Here is a 17,035-nt window from a genome sequence, read left to right on the forward strand (position 1 = left end):
CCCCCCCCACACACACACACACACACACACGCAAGCAGACGCAGTCTCTCTCTCTCTCTCGGCGGTGGAGCCCGGGCGGGTGACGCGTTTTGCGCATTTCCTGCAGTCCGCGCTCACTCACGGATTCAGGAGAGAGGGGACGGGAAGCTGGGGGCGCGCGCAAAGACCGAAAGCAGAAAAAAAAAACCGTAACGGGAGCGGAGCACCGTCAGGTATTTGGGGCGCCCCTGGGCCCTGGGACGACCGCGTCGGGGGGAGGCAGAGACCGAAGCCTCGCCGCTCCAGCGCGCAGATATCGCGGTAGCGTGAGGTCGGAGAGGAGATTATCCCGGAGAGGAGCGAGCCGCGGCGGGCTGGAAACCGAGCGCCAATCCCGGATGGCTAGGCGCGGCTGCTCGCGCTCTCTCCCACCCTGACCCGGGAGACACTCACGAGGCTTCACGTGAGCCGCGACCTGCGTCCATCCCTGTCGGCCGTTCGTGTCCCGGGCCCGTTTCTGGCGCAGGGGAGCGACCGTAAACAAGGCGCGTGAACAGCGGGCGACCTCTGAAGGGTGTGAGTCGGCGTCGTTACGGCGGTCGAGACCCTCCGCCGCGCGGCCGGTGCGCGTGCATCGCGGTGTTCCGCTATGGCTAGAGTCGCCTGAGAGCCCCAGGAGCCAGCGGCATTATGGGATGTAGCAGGACTGTGCAGTGACCCCGCTCATTGGAAGGAAACACTGTACAGGAGCAGGAACAGGCAGAGGCGCCTAAACACACACTCATCCTCTGTGCACACACACGCGCACGCACGCACGCACACGCACGCACACACAGCAGCCATGCCCGTGTTCAGCGGCCTGCTGAAGGTGCGAGTGTGCGAGGCGGTGGACCTGAAGCCCACGCCGTGGGCCCTGCGTCACGCCGTGGGCAAGAGCGGCTCCTTCCTGCTCGACCCCTACCTGGCCCTCAACCTGGACCAGACCCGGCTGGGCCAGACCGCCACCAGGACCAAGACCAACAGCCCCGCCTGGCACCAGGAGTTCTGCACCGAGGTCCGCGAGGGCCGGAGCCTGGAGCTGTCGGTGTTCCACGACGCGCCCATCGGGTACGACGACTTCGTGGCCAACTGCACCATCCAGCTGGAGGACCTGCTGCAGAACGGAACCCGGCACTACGAGGACTGGGTATGTGTGCGACCGGTGTTTGGTGCCTTGCTCATGGGTCATGATGTGATGTGTTGCACGAGTCCCAACATTCCTCCGATTTCAAGGAAGCCGGCGTCTTTGTATTTACAGCAGCAGCCGCGTAGACGTGTCCTGAACATGAAGGTGAATCCTTGCAGTGACTCCGTAGTTGCACTTATGACAGGATTAGGACTGTTTATCTCTCGTTGCCTGGTAATAGTGTTTTGAAGACGCTGGACAGACGCTGCTTTCAGCTGTATTAACATATGACCGTGATGTAACAAAAAGGGAGACAACAAAATCTTCATTGTGGAGAAAATGAAGTCTTGAGGAGTCACTTTCAAACTGCAGCACTGTAACTGCGTTAATGTATGTAAGAATTGAATTACATGGAACTCAACTAAACTCCATTCGAGTCGTAACCTCATGCTGCCCTTAACCCTAAAAGTCCTGAGCTGAGAGGAACTGAAACGACCTTGTAACGCTGGTATTGAATTAAAATGTGTCCACACACACACACACACACACACACACACACACACACACACACACACACACACACACACACACACACACACAGCCATCAACAGTAAGGTCAGAGCTTATGGATCACTCGGTGGATTGAGCTCATCCCATTGATCAGCTGCCTCGTCAATGCATCTGCCTCAGAGCTACACGCTCCCGCTTCCCTTCCCCTGCGTCCTCCTCCCTCCATCGCTCCTTCCTCCTCCCCTCTCATCTTCCTTCCATCGGCGTCCTCTTCCTGCTGCACCGCGTGCTCCCTCGGCTCCTCTCTCCTCCGCTTCCTCCCGACGCTCCTGCTTGTGTTCTCCTCGGCCTCCAGTGGAGAGATAAAGCTCAGATTGATGAAGATGTGTAATATGGGTTGGACAGGAAACGATCAAATTCACATTAATAGGTTGTTTTTTCCATTTAAGGGGATTTATATTTATTTCCTTCCATTTAGCTCCTTAGTTCGTTTCGCCCTCCGTCTCAGCTGCAGAATTATACAGATCAAAGCAAAAGTCCAGATCTGAAGACAGGAAACTAATGAAACGTGACAGATGGCGACTCCCGTGAACTGCATGACAGTAAGCATAAATTCAAATGTACAATAACAAGCGGTCCGACCAAATGGTGCACTTCCTGCTGTTCGGAGGAACACTGAGGCCTGTGTACCTCGGCTCAGTCTTTCTCACTTCCTCCACCCTTCTGCTGCCTCTCTCATCTCATCTCATCACCACTTTCTGTTTCCGTCGTCTTAGCGCTTCGCGTTAGTCCCATTTTTTTTTTTTTTGGTCTTCTACTCGGCTCCACGTTCTGTCTCCCGTGGACCCGGCGAAGCGCCGACTAGGCTTTGATGCTTATTAATTGTAGCCCTCGGTAGCGGAGATGCTCCACGGAGCCCATCCCCATGGCGACGCTGACAGCCTGTCCCTTTGGTGACAGCCTCTCACCCACAGAAACACCAGAGATGCTAGGTGAGAGTTGGTGGGAGATGGGGGGGGGGGCTAACACAGCATCAGAGGCCTGCTGGTACATGAGCTTCACCTGCTGTTCTAGTTTGGTGTAGGACCTCGCTGCTCAGTCTGTTATATTAATAATAATACGTTTACTGTAGGTATTGAGTCACCTCATGAACTGTGTTACAGGAGGAAGATGTGTTGTCTTTATATAGAGGTGAGCCTCACAGCAGCGCCGACGGGACGCTCTGTGCATTCCTGTGGCCTCTATGGCATGTCAGCGGCTGAACAATGCAAAGGACGAAGCACAAGTCGAGTTCAGACCCCGGATCGCAGCCATCGCTTTCCACGCCTGAACTCCACGCTCCGAGTGCTCCGTGTGGAGCTTCACGCGTGTCCGTCTGTGCACGACGAAGCTGAGCGAACTCACCGACACCGTGGCGACGGAGCCGCCACTCCAGGTAGAGAGATTATTGCTCATGTAGGACAAAATCTGGATGCTCTTCCTCATGGTGATGATGATGAGGATGATCACATGATCCGCTAAATGCAGACATCAGACTCCGGGAGTGGATTCCTTCAGGTTTCGAGGATCTGCATCAACTTCGTGCGTCGTCACAGGAAGTTCCACCTGCCTGAGCTGCTGATGCAGCTCCAGGTCTGCAGAGACCACAGCTCCTCCCGCCGTGCCCTCTCTCTGACCCCCACCATCTCCTGCCTCTCTGTGGGCGTTGTGTGACAGCGGTCGCCATCCGTGAGGAAGCCGGCGCACTGTAAATATGTGGGTTAAACAAAGAATTTACATAAGGGATTTTTAGAAATCAAGTTCTGCAAGTTTCCCTGAATGGTTCCAGCCCAACTCTGGACTAAAGGCATATTTACATGAAACATGACCTGGAAAAGGGCATCTCTGCTTTTGACAGCTTAGCATCTGCTCGGCCATTCGTCCCTTAAAGCAAATGTGAGTGGAGGAAGGCGGCGCGGGAGCGGAGAGGTGCCGAGATGTGCTGTCGTGAGGCTGCTGGGAGCTGCTGACGGCGCCAGTGTGACGGTTCCTCACAGGGTCAACCAGCCACATGCTCACGCTCACCGGAGCCAGCACCTCCAGCGGGAGGACCAGAGGGCTCTCCGGAGGGTCTGAACCCGGCCACAGTCTGCCGACGGATGGGGTTTTAAAAGACGGACGTGAACCCTGGTGGGAGCTGCTACTACGCACCACAGCGACTTATGTGCAGTCGCCATTGCCGACGGTAGCTGAGCGCCGTGCCCCAACAAGCCCAGGCTCCGGCACAAGTTTCGGAGTAAATTCCATGAAATGCGAGAAGGGCCGACGCTCCGGCTGTGAGTCTGACGGCATCACCGGGTCTCCATGTCGTACCTGAGCCCGGCGAGGAACACTGACACCCGCCGCTACCAAGAAGTGGCCGTGATCGGCGGCTGAGGTCGTCTTTGCCCCCTGACCCCCCGTCTCCAGCTGACAGGACGGGCCACGGTTGCCACGGTGACGATGCGCGCACACAAAGGCGGGCGCGGTGCTCTGCCGAATCAGGTCACTCTTCGGAGGTGTTTAATGCATGTGGGACAGCAGGTGACCCCCCCCCCCACACACACACACACACACACACCGACCTGCTGCTGTGGCTGCTTTTACAATTTCAAATGTAAACAGTATAAAAACTGTTACACCGTCAAACGTGACTAAGCGACAGTTTTGATAACAATGGTTGGTCGAATGCAGCCATAGTGAGCAGCTGTTATCTGTAAATGTAACACCCCTTTAATTGCATTCGAGGCAGATGACGACACTGATGTGAGTTCAAATGGAGCTCGGGCCCAGCGGTTCTGCCGGAGGGCAGGGCTCCGTCTGCGTGCTGTGTTCATTCAGACACCGCGGGTTCACCAGGACACGCCGGTGACGCGGTGATGTGCCGGGGATGTCCACTTGGCCAGATCTGTTCCTCCTCCAGTCCAGTGGACGCTGCTGCACAGGGTGAAGTGGACCGGTCACGTGGGCTCCGCTTTGTTGATTCTGCTGCAGAAACCCCCCCCCACCGCCATCGCCACCTCAGCTCCTCTTACATTATTAGCCGTCTGTGATGTTCCATTAAAGATGCATGGCTCTCACGCTGCCTCGCCCGGCGCGCGCTCCAGTTACTGAGCGATAGCAAGACACACACACACACACACACATAGACGCGCTCGTGTTTGTGCGAATGTGGCCGAGCGAAAGCCGAAATTTGTTATTTGACAGATGGATGTGGGAGGCTGTCACTGAGACTAAATGCTCCTGAGAGAGACAGAGCTGTCTGCCTGGACAGAGACTGCGAGCTAGATGGACGGCGAGTGGGAGGGGGTTAGCTCCACAGTATTGATATAATGCACGGTTTGAGTGCCCTGTCTGCTTGGTTGAGTGCTTCTCGGTGCTGATGCATATGGCGTGTGTGGATTCTGTCAGAATGTGAATGTGCAGAGGGGGAGTTAAGCTTCTGTGTGTGTGTGTGTGTTTGTGTGTGTGTTTAACGCTAACCTCCCCCTGAAGTCCGTTCTGCAACCCCCCAGACGCACGCGCTGGGCCTCCTGCTCGCGCCCCACAGCGAGCGAGAGAGGGTTTGTAAAGTTATCCGTCTCCCGGGCCGAATCAGCGTCCTAATTGGACTAACGAGATTAATGAAGCAAACTAGAGTCGTTCTCCTCCCATCTTGTGTCGCGTGTGTGTGTGTGTGTGTTTTAGCTTCTATACAGTTTATATAAAACCTAGATATTAATCAGCTAATTGAGTAGTTATTAGCTTTGACTGTGTAACAAATGGTTGAAGAGTAATGTGATAATGATCTGTGAGTGTAAAAACAGGGATTAGTGCAGTTTGTTGCACGTTCCATTGTTTTGTCCTGCTCGGTGAGGTAGCATCACACGCTTACAGTACAATACAATAACAGGGAAAGAGCCCTTAAAATCGGCTCCAGCAGCGGCTGCTCGTGACGCGTCGACTCGTCAGAGAGGAAGAAACTCCGGCGCGAGTCGTACGTGTACTGTAAATTGTTGTAATCCTGCGAATCAGGCTGGAAATGCTGCCTATTAGCTCCCAAAACATCCTGGAAGCAACGCGCTTCATGTGCGTGTCACGAGGCTGCGAGCTCTGAGGAAACTCCAGTAACGGCAGACATTCCTCCTTTCTGTATGTTTATGCCTCCACTTTCGTTTTCATCATGTCTGTTACAGCATTCCTCGCCAGCTCCCGCCGAACAAAGAGCAGGACTGCAGCCATAGGAACGTCTGTTGCCAGGAGACGTGGCTACACTGTAGTAGAGCAGTAACCATGGCAACGCGCTGCCTAGCAAATATCAATCATCAGCATTTTCCGCCGGGCCGTCTGCGCAGATTGGATTTTTTTCGGCTGCCGGAGTGTAAAGTTCACCGTTGATCCGGAGCCTCGCTCGGTTCTTCGCAGAATGTTTGACATTTTTGAGATTTTTCCTGTGACACATCATCAGCGCAAGTGCTCAGATGGTTTTAGTCCAGTGTGGCAGGGTTTCAGTGGATCAAATAATGATTAAAAGTGACTTTTCAGCCGGCCAAGAGGCAAATCCTAGACGAATAGTAAAAGTCTGTGATTTTTTTAGATTCTTTGGCAGGATTTGGAAAACTGGTCCATATCTGTGGACTGGTCATTCTTATTGGTTTGGAAATGAGCCTAAAGGCACCTAAACGCAACCGGCGCAGTTTTTTTTTCTCACCCCAGCACTAAATCAATGACGGTGCCGTCAATTTGGCCCACTCTGTTCCAAATCACCCATCAGTCCATCTTTCGGCTTAAATCCGGCTGAGATGTGCTGTTATGCAAGAGGTTACATTTGGGGATTAGCATGTTGTTTCCAAGGGTAGAACCCAATGGTGTTTATAGGTCACAGAGTCCATGCAGCCGTTATGTATCATGCAACAAAAGGATGATACAGCATGTACGCGTTCGTAAAGCTTATCACTGTGATGTCAGCACTTTGATTGAGGCTGCAGCTGATGAATATTTTCTAAATTATTTAGTCTTGTGAATAAGTGAAAAAACTTTGCAGAGCCCAAGGGGACGTCTTCATATGTCGGCTCCGATGTCCAGATATGTTGAGCTGTGAAATATGAGAAGGAAAAGCAGTATTCTCAGTATTTTTCCTACTTCTAATAATAAAAATAGATCTTTTAGCTTTAATGTATTATTAACACAAGGAGCGACACAGAAGCTGATGAAATGAAATAACGCTGCAGTGTTAAATCAGACACGAGCAGCACTGTTTCATTTTTAATGTCTCAGGAAAAAGGAACGGTCATAAAAGCGACATTGTGAGAGTAAACAGCTGCTTTTAACTGAGCGTCCACATGATGAACGTACTGTCAAACGCCAGATCTCACCGCTCGGCCCACATGACCGCGGAGCCTTTACGCTGAACTGTTTCATGCTTGTTTCTGTGAAATCTTTGTGTCTTATATTCAGCAATGCACAGAAGTGCAGTGTGTGTGTGAGTGTGTGAGTGTGTGTGTGTGTCCCATGTTGCATAAGGAGATCTGCTGCTGTCCCAGAGCTTAACCAAGGATTTAAACGTCTCTTTCTCACACTCCCTCCCTCCATATCTCCCCTCTTCTGTCTCTCTAGTTCTCTCTGTTGCACTCTCCCTAATTGCTGTAATTGCATGTGTATTGTATTGGGGGTGATGTAATTATTCGCCAAAGACGTGTGTGTGTGTGTGTGTGTGTGTGTGTGTGTGTGTGTGTGTGTGTGTGTGTGTGTGTGTGTGTGTGTGTGTGTGTGTGTGTGTGTGTGTGTGTGTGTGTGTGTGTGTGTGTGTGTGTGTGTGTGCATATGCAGATTGTGTGTTTGCTTACCCAGCAGGAAAATGTCTATTTGTTCCGTGTGCATATTAAAACCTCCTCCATTTGAGGGACACCTGCTCAAACAAATTGGCTGCATATGGAAATAACAAAACATTAACGACCTAATTGCAATTAAATATACACGTCGTTCAGCTGTAGTTTTCAGTTTTAGGTGATATAATAGAAACCATCTCTGCTTGACATCGTTCCCTGTTTCGGCAGCTTTGCTTCTCCCTCAGCTTCCAGTCTGTGTTTTGGCAACTCCAGCACAACAAAGATATCATTTTTTCACCATTTCACAGTCTGTTGACACAGAAAGGACCGGGTTCGACGGTGATCTAAAAATAAGGGGTTTGGACGAGGCTGCAGCAGCGCGTACTTTATCCATGTAACGCTGCGAGTGTGTTGGCTGCAACTATTCTCAGCGCAGGAACATTTTGTCAAGGAAGCTGGTTTGGACTGTGTGGAAGGAGCCCAGCGCTCCACCGGCCAAAGCTGACATGCTTTGTGTTTGTGAAACGGGTTCCACTGCCGTAAAGCAAGTTTAAGCTTATAAATGACATGTAAATGCATGTAAATGATGACTGAGTGAAATCATACATGGAGGCATATTGACATATTCATGTCATACTTCACTTTGCTGTGTAATAGGTGTGTAGTCACCTGCTGTGGGGGGTGTGGCCTCATCTGCCTGTTATTGGCCTTGAAGCCATATTTATGTAAGTAAAGGACGCGTTGAAGGGACGTCGGTGAATGTGACGAGGTGAGGACTGCACGTGCACTCCATGACCACATCACTGACCTGGGACTTACGGGAAAAAGCCCACAGCGTGAATGCATGCAGATCACATGCAAACGGTGAGAATGCGACAGACTGGACGCGTGCACCAGGGTCTCCATTTACACATCGAAGTCGACAATGAGGAGTCTAAAATACCGCCACGCACTCGAATACCAGGAGGCGTGTGATGGCGGTGACGATAAAGGGATAAGAGCAGTGATGAAGACGCGGTTCTTGGCACTGATGATGCGATGGGTGGAGGGGCCAGTGGAGATAATGACCTCTTCCATGTGCACTGGTGTGTTTGTTTGTGCTGGAGGAAAGCCCCCCCACTGCTCTCGCTGTTCAGCTGTTAGTTCTCACTGGTTTACTGGGATTCTCTCTCTCTCTCTCTCGCTCTCTTTGCACAGATTGACTTGGAACCGGAGGGGAAGGTGTACGTGGTCATCGATCTGTCCGGATCCTCCACGGAGGGTAAGGAAACACACCTGACCTCCGCACACACATTGGAAGTCACTAGTGTTTATGCCGCTTTAAGTGATCAGACATTTCGCTCTGGGTTCAGAATCAGCCACAAATACAGCAAAAAGCGAGCACATTCACCCAGTGGACACAAACACTAATGGTGCTGACGTGTCAGTGGCTGCAGAGTGTGATGGTGAGATTAAAACGCGGAGCCTCGGGCCTTCCTGTTTTCCTAGAAACCTCCGCAGAACTCATGTCTCTCTCTCTCTCTCTCTCCCGCTTTGTTTTCCCATCCTCGCTTTGTTTGCATTGACTGAGCCCGTTAAAAAGCAGCACGCGGGCCTCCGTCTCTCGCCGGACGGCACCTGCGCATGGTCACACCTGCTCACAAGTCGGAGCCAAGCTCTTTAAGTCCCCCGTCTGTGTGCATGTGTGCGGGTTTAGACCGCCGTCTCCCTGTGGTAAGACGGATGAAGGGAGCACTTGGGAGCAAAGAGTGAGGGAGTAGGTGCTCAGAATAGTAGGTGAGATTGAGCCTCGGATTAGGTGCGCACACACACACACACACACACACACACACACACACACACAGACCCGTGCGTCCCCTCCTCCCTCAGCGATTGGCCGCTCTGCCGTGACCTCGCGACCCCCTCGCCGCCCACGCTCACCCGGCTCGAGCGCCCGGCGCGTTAATGTACGCTGATGAAAGCGGAATGGGAGGGATGGAGATGCGCGAGATGGAGGGCGAGAAGTGGAGGAAGAGGTGGTATTTTTAGCAGATTTATTTCCCCCCCCCCCCGGTGCAATCTGTTCTCCGCGGCGGCACATTCGGGAGGGACGCCTCCGTCTTGGCCTCGCCTCCTCCTCGCTCCTCCATCCTCCCGCATCAGCCGCTCCCAAGGAGCAAAACCGCGAATCTAATCTCACCTGGCCACGCTCGTACGTGGAGGAGTTTTAAAAGATTAGGGGGAGAAAAGGAAAGTTGAGCAGTGAGACTGCAGCTGCACAGCTTCTGTGCTATTTTAAAGCTTTAAGAAATCTGACAGTCCGTCTTCCTCTCCTCCTCCCACCTCCTCTCCCTCCACACAAAGGCCCCTTCTGCTTCAGGTTTATAAATACCAGCTAATTTTATTTTGCACTTCTCTCAGTCTAATTTTGTTTCGTACGGTGAGTGAGGGATGGAGGCTTAAATCAAGCGCTCCGTGGATTTAACTTTTCCAGTAGATTTCCATCCACAGGTGTTGTGATTTTGGTGGTCTGATCTGAATCCTCGGCCCGAGCGCGTGCGTTTAGCGGACGTCCGTCTCCCACTCGGTCCTCCGGCAGGTCCAGAGTACGTCTGTCTCCAAGGCGATCTCTCCCAACAGCTGTTATGCTTCATCAGCTCTCTTTGTCAGCATCCCTGCGTGTGTGTTTGTGTGTATCCAGGACAGATGGATGATGTATTATGTAAAACAAAGTGATCCCATTAATGGCCTGTTTAGCCGCCCTCCCCTCTTCCCAATCTTTTCTTACCATCACACACAGATGTACGCTCACACACACACACACACACACACACACACGCCGGGTCCCTAGGCGTCCTGTCTGTAATGGAGGTCTGGAGAGGCTCAGCAGTAACCACGTCTGCATCGCACCCAGGAGAGCGGCGGAGGGAGAGCCGGAGGAGAGGCAAACTAGGACAGGAGCGCCCACAGAGCCAGCGTGTGTGTGGGAGTGGAAGTGGAGGTGGTTCTCTTGTCTTGAGGTTACCCTCGGAAGGCAGCTATCTTCGCGGGGAGATGCAGTGAGGAAAGGGAAGGACCAGTTGGATGCTGCTCGCTGAGGAGGAGTATTTTAATATGCTGTCCTTCGTTTTAGTGCCCACACGGGAAAGTATAAATAGCACAAACCCGCACGTATGCGGAAGGCCTCCGGTGGATGCGGGGTGTTGGCGAGCAGGCGGGAGGAAGACGAGAGGCCGCTGAATGATTAAACGTCTCCGGCAGCACGATGCAAATGATCCTCCTCGGTGCGGAGCGCCCCTGACCGTTGTGTCTGCCCTCGACAGCCTCCGGAGCCAACGACAATGAGGAGCGGGTGTTCAGGGAGCGCATCGGGCCCCGCCGGCGGCAGGGCGCCGTCCGGAGGCGCGTCCATCAAGTCAACGGACACAAGTTCATGGCCACCTACCTGAGGCAGCCGACCTACTGCTCCCACTGCCGGGACTTCATCTGGTGGGAGGCACATCTGTACACATCTGTGTGCTCATCTGCAACCTGAGTGAAACGCTGACCTCTCTCTCTCTCTCTCTCTCTCTCTCTCTCTCTCTCTCTGTGATGCGATAGGGGCGTGCTGGGAAAGCAGGGATACCAGTGTCAGGGTGAGTACCTCTCTGCGGCGCATTCCAGCGTCTCCAGTGACGGCGCGTGTCATTTATTATTTAAGCCTGGGGACACAGGACGGATTACATGCCAGTGAGTGACGGCTGTGATTCGGTCGCCGGCCGTCCTCACTCAAAGACACACTTTGTAATATATTATTAGATGAAACACTTTTATTATTATTATTTTATTTTTCTTTACTTTCCATGAAAACATCAGTAAAATTCTTCAACTTACATTAAACAATATATAACACATCAACTTCTCAGCTCCTGTATCAGCTTCTTGATGAGCCTAAGGCTGGTTTCAAATCAGCTTTAACTCTTGTTGTCTTTTGAGACACAAAATAATCACAAAATCTCGAAAAATCTGCTTTGTGAATACTTGATAAACCTTTTGATCATTCTGGATCGGATTTTATTGGAATCTGAAGTAAAATATATACAGAGTGCAGCACATTAACAAATAATGGGACCTGGATTATATTTTTAAACAAATATATACAAATATATTTTTTGGACCTGTTTTTGTGTCTGATTTAATAAAAACCTCCAAGTTAGAGAACATTTTTTGGCCTGGTAGTAAGATAGAACACAGATTACCCACACTCAGGGCTGCACTTGAATGCACCCTCTGTGTTATTTGATTAAAAATGCTGCTGTCGCTGTGTTCGCAGTGTGCACGTGTGTCGTCCACAAGCGCTGCCATGAGCTGATAATCACCAAGTGTGCTGGGATGAAGAAGCAGGAGGACACACCCGAGGAGGTACGAAACGGGCCGTGGCCACTTTATTAGGAACACCAGTATGGCCGGTCTGATCCCGTACCGCTCTCATCCGTTCTACACTGAGTGTGTTTGTTATGAGGCCCTAAAGTGCTTCATATCGAGCTTTAATAATACTGTATTTATACTTTATATACAGTTTGTGTTATCACTCACTAAACATGGACAGACACCCACCACTGAGCCGTTCAGTGGGTAAATATAGATTACTTACTGCTGCGTGTTTACACTCTATACAATCTCTTAAGCCACATCTAATACTTTCAATAAAGCCACAGTGGCTCTTTGTGATGCCGTGTGTGTGTGTGTGTCTCCCTCTGTAGGTGGGTTCACAGCGGTTCAGTGTTAACATGCCCCATAAGTTCAATATCCACAACTATAAGGTCCCCACCTTCTGCGACCACTGCGGCTCCCTGCTGTGGGGCCTCATGAGGCAGGGCCTGCAGTGCAAAGGTGAGTGTGGATTCACAGCGGACGGACCCGCGGGCGTTTCAGCCGGTTTAAATGGGCTCCATTTCCTGTGCTCTTGTGCCCCCGCAGTATGTAAGATGAATGTACACAGGCGGTGTGAGACTAATGTAGCTCCTAACTGTGGCGTGGACGCCCGGGGGATCGCTAAGGTCCTGTCTGACCTGGGAGTCACGCCGGACAAAATCTCCAACACCGCACAGCGCAGGAGGAAGGTAGGAGGGGCCTGTCGTCTTGTGTTGCATCGCCGTTGCCATGGTGACCTGCTGATCTGATGAGCTTCCCTTCCCCAGCTGACCCCGGGGCAGGACCCTCCCCAGTCTCCTCCAGAGCTCTCTCAGCCCGAGGAGAACAGCCTGAGCCGGGCAGCCGTCCCCGCCTCCCCGTCACAGCAGGGTAACAGACCTACACAGCAACACCCATCGCTTCTCAGCAGCATGTGCTTTCAATGTGTTACCAGTATGAGGTAGTAATTTGATCCTGGAGCTAATATTGTCGCTAAGTACTTTAATGTGTCCCCGTCCGTGTAGAAATGAGGCTAAACGTGAATTATCCCTCGACGCCCACGGCCATTTGGTTGTCGCAGTTAGTCATCGTCCTCTCACACTTCGCAAGCTGAGATGGAAAAAGTTAACTTTCTCTCTGTGGAAGTTTTTTTTTTGTTGTTGTTGTGTTGAGCCATACGATGATGACAACAGCGGTCACTGCTGTTATTTCATCACCCTCGTCAGAGATACTGCTACTGACTCATCCCAGGTTCTAACGGAGCTCCTTCGTGAGCGTCTATTGAGGAGCTATTAGTAAAAGCATGACTGTCTGACGTCGGATGTGCGTTTCCCGTGACGCCCACAGACTTGGCCGAGCTGGACCGCCTGCAGGACGCGCTGTCGCTCGACCAGCAGGGGCCCCAGCATTCGTCCACCTCCACCTCTTCCTCCTCCTCCACCACCTCCTCCTCGTCCTCCACCACGGCCGGCCGGGAGAACGGACAGGCCCCGAGGAGGAGCCTCAAGGACTTCAACTTCATCAAGGTCCTCGGCAAAGGCAGCTTCGGCAAGGTGGGCCGACGGCGGCGGCGCCGGAGGGGGGTCCTCGTGATTCTAATGGCTTCTACGGATCTGAATCCCAGCGTGTGCTTCCTTCAGGTGATGCTGGCTGAGCTGAAGGGAACGGAGGAGGTTTACGCCGTCAAGGTGTTGAAGAAGGACGTGATCCTGCAGGACGATGACGTGGACTGCACCATGACGGAGAAGCGCATCCTGGCCCTGGCCCGCCGACACCCCTACCTCACCCAGCTCTACTGCTGCTTCCAGACACGGGTGGGACCCCCGGCGGCTCACGCACGCAGAGCCGAGCCCGTCGCCGCTCGTAGCCTCACGCCTCTCTCTCTCTCTCTCGCTCTCGCTCTCGCTGCAGGACCGACTGTTCTTCGTGATGGAGTACGTCAACGGAGGCGACCTGATGTTCCAGATTCAGCGGTCGAGGAAGTTCGACGAGCCTCGCTCGCGTTTCTACGCGGCCGAAGTCACCTCCGCCCTCATGTTTTTGCATCGTAATGGAGTTATTTATAGGTAAACTCCCCCAGGACCTTTGTGCATTTTAGCCTGAAGCTGAACCATTACAGGTTTTCAAATGGGTCGATCCCAGTGAGGCCAACTGGAAACCAGACCTCTGTGTGTCGTTCTCAGGGATCTTAAGCTGGACAACATATTGTTGGATGCAGAGGGACACTGTAAGCTGGCCGACTTTGGCATGTGCAAGGAGGGAATCATGAACGGAGTGACCACCACCACCTTCTGTGGGACGCCTGACTACATCGCCCCTGAGGTGAGTTTTCACCCCTTTCACCATCGTTGCTTTTATCATTTTGCCGTGACGCGCTCGGACTGATCGTCCCCCGCTGCCTCTCGTGAGCTCAGATCCTGCAGGAGCAGGAGTACGGCGCCTCCGTGGACTGGTGGGCCCTGGGGGTCCTGATGTACGAGATGATGGCCGGGCAGCCGCCGTTCGAGGCGGACAACGAGGACGACTTGTTCGAGTCCATTCTGCACGACGATGTCCTGTACCCGGTGTGGCTCAGCAAAGAGGCCGTGTCTATCCTCAGAGCGGTACGTGTCCGCGGGTTTGACCTCGGCTGCGCGTCGTTCTCCTCTCCTCACGTTCCCGTCCTCAGAGCTGCTCACCGCGCAATCTAGCTCATCCAGAGTGCACTTAACACAGGTGTGACGCCGCGCGTTCCTCTGAATAAAAAAAAAAAAAAAGTCAGCCAGAGAGGTTAAAGTGACAACAATGCGATCATCAAACCACAGCGTGGCGCAGAGTGCTCTCACGGCGCTGAGCAGACGGCGGGACAAAAGTGGAGCCGCTTTCAGTGGCAGTAAATAACACCGGCACTCTGACCCGTTTGATCGTACCGTCCACAGAACCATTAATGCCGCCGCGCTATTATGAGCAGCGCAACGCTGCCGGCTCGGCCCCTCGCTCCGTTTCTGTCAGAATCCCCAGCTCAGCGTCCGGTACGGATTCCAGGTGTGACGTGTGTGTGATTGTGTGTGTGTAGTTCATGACCAAGAACCCGGCCAAGCGCCTGGGCTGCGTGGTGAGCCAGGGCTGCGAGGAGGCCATCAAGACCCACGCCTTCTTCAGAGAGATCGACTGGGTGCTGCTGGAGCAGAGGAAGGTCAAGCCGCCCTTTAAGCCCCGCATTGTAAGTGACCTGCAGTGAGCCTGGACGGTCAGAAGGTGTCGCTCTCATCGCTTTCACCACCAGACTGCAACCACATTCTTCTGTGTGTGTGTGTCTATGTGTCTGCAGAAAACCAAGCGCGATGTGAATAACTTTGACCAGGACTTCACCAAGGAGGACCCGGTGCTGACGCCCACAGACGAGGCCATCATCCGACAGATCAACCAGGACGAGTTCAAGGACTTCTCCTACTGCGCCCCCGAGGAGACACACACCTAACACACACACACACAAAACACTACGACACGCACATATGCACAAGCACCAACACTCACAAGCAGAAACCATAAATCCCTTTACACACACACACACACACACACACACACACACACACGCTCCTTTACTTCAAAGCTATCGGTCGTTGTTACTTTTGGAATATTCCTTCTTTGCATCGTGTCGTTCTCGTTGCCTGGGTTTAATATGAGTATGAATATGAATATGGACACACACGCCTGCACATGCTTTCACACACACGCCCCGCGTATACAACTTTTAACGCACACTCACACCACAACCCAAGGTCCACGGCCTCTCAGACAGCTGCTTTCACACACACACACACACACACACACACACACACACACACACACACACACACACACACACACACACACACACACACACACCCCTCTGCCCAGCACCTGCACACACATGGACTGTGGTGCTGGGTGTGGAGGCCTGTATATAGCCTGTGTTGATCGGCTGTATCGTGTTGGTGTCGTCTGCTAGTAAAGGAGAGTCGTGGCGCATGGACAAGCACCCTTCCTGTTTTATTACTGTCCTTATCGTGGACCAGTTAGGGCCAAACACCCTTTGTGCAATACCCTGACTATCTATGTGTGTATTTTACATTTTGCTTTGTTCATGTGTCATTTTGTCCTTTTTTTTCTCAAGAAGGTGTTTTTATTTTTAGAGGGACGTGTTCTCTCGTTCTGTGTGTATAAAGTGAATGTTGACCTTACAAGTTACAGGCTATTGAACTAATTATGTGGAGCAGAGCGTTACAGACGGCCTGTGTAGCAGTAAAAAGCCCATTTTCCAGCTTTTTCTTCCATCTGCTAGTTTCAGAGTCTGCGTCTGTCCTGCTGGTGTGAATGTCCTGGCCTGTGGGCGTCTTTTTTTTCCCAGTGTGTGTGTGTGTGTGCGTGCGTGCGTGCAAATGTGTGTGTTTTTTTCTTTTTCTCCTCGTTGGTGCGTGACTTTTTGTCTTCGGCATTTCTGTTTCTATAGTTACCATCAGTGTTTTCACCCCCCCTCCTCTCCTCCAAAGCATCAATTCCCCTTTCTCACCTCTTGCAGCCAAAACCGTTTGCTTTTTTTCATGAATGGCTTTTTCTTTCTTATTGCTCTCTCTCTCTTTTTTTGTATTGTAATTATTATTATTATTATTATTATTATTATTATTATTGTAAAGTGTATCTGGAGGAAATCTTTGTGTATAATACTATAATAGTATACGATTATGATTCTGTTACAGCCAGGTGAAGAGAAACGTGGAGAGCCAGCAGCTGAATTACCTCACACACACACACACACACACACACACACACACACACACACACACACACACACACACACACACACACACACACACACTCGTGAAACACTACATACAGACGGTCCCTTTGTCTCCTCCCCCTTCTCCCCCACAATAAACACACACACACACACACCTACACACAAGGACTGTTGCAGATACTGTACAGTGATCTGAGGGCGAGCTGATTGCTCTGTGTGCAGTAGCGTCGGTGTGTAGTGAAGCTTTGTGCACCCAGGGGTAGGGCTGTTCCTGGTCACTCTTCTATCTTACTCTGTGCCAAAATGTAGTGCAACAGACAGGCTGCTCCTGTCTGGTCTGATTCCATTAAAACACTGAGCTGTCTACATCACTTCTAGACTCCTCTTCGTCTTCTTTCCTTCCTCCTTTGCAAATGCCTAGACTCA

General features: G+C 52.0%; 1 protein-coding gene across 1 annotated transcript; it reads left to right on the forward strand.

Moving 5' to 3' along the window:
* Positions 1-65: 65 nt before the first annotated feature.
* prkcea (protein kinase C, epsilon a) lies at positions 66-16,980 on the forward strand. Its single transcript, XM_029133910.3, has 15 exons — positions 66-1,165; positions 8,677-8,740; positions 10,782-10,947; positions 11,059-11,093; positions 11,771-11,859; positions 12,201-12,330; positions 12,418-12,560; positions 12,639-12,741; positions 13,198-13,403; positions 13,491-13,664; positions 13,762-13,916; positions 14,034-14,172; positions 14,265-14,453; positions 14,906-15,052; positions 15,161-16,980. The coding sequence occupies exons 1-15, from the start codon at positions 821-823 to the stop codon at positions 15,308-15,310; spliced, it is 2,235 nt and encodes a 744-aa protein (XP_028989743.1). The 5' UTR covers positions 66-820; the 3' UTR covers positions 15,311-16,980.
* Positions 16,981-17,035: the final 55 nt, after the last annotated feature.

This window comes from Betta splendens, chromosome 19, assembly GCF_900634795.4.
Source record: "Betta splendens chromosome 19, fBetSpl5.4, whole genome shotgun sequence".
NCBI classification, from domain to species: Eukaryota; Metazoa; Chordata; class Actinopteri; order Anabantiformes; family Osphronemidae; genus Betta; species Betta splendens.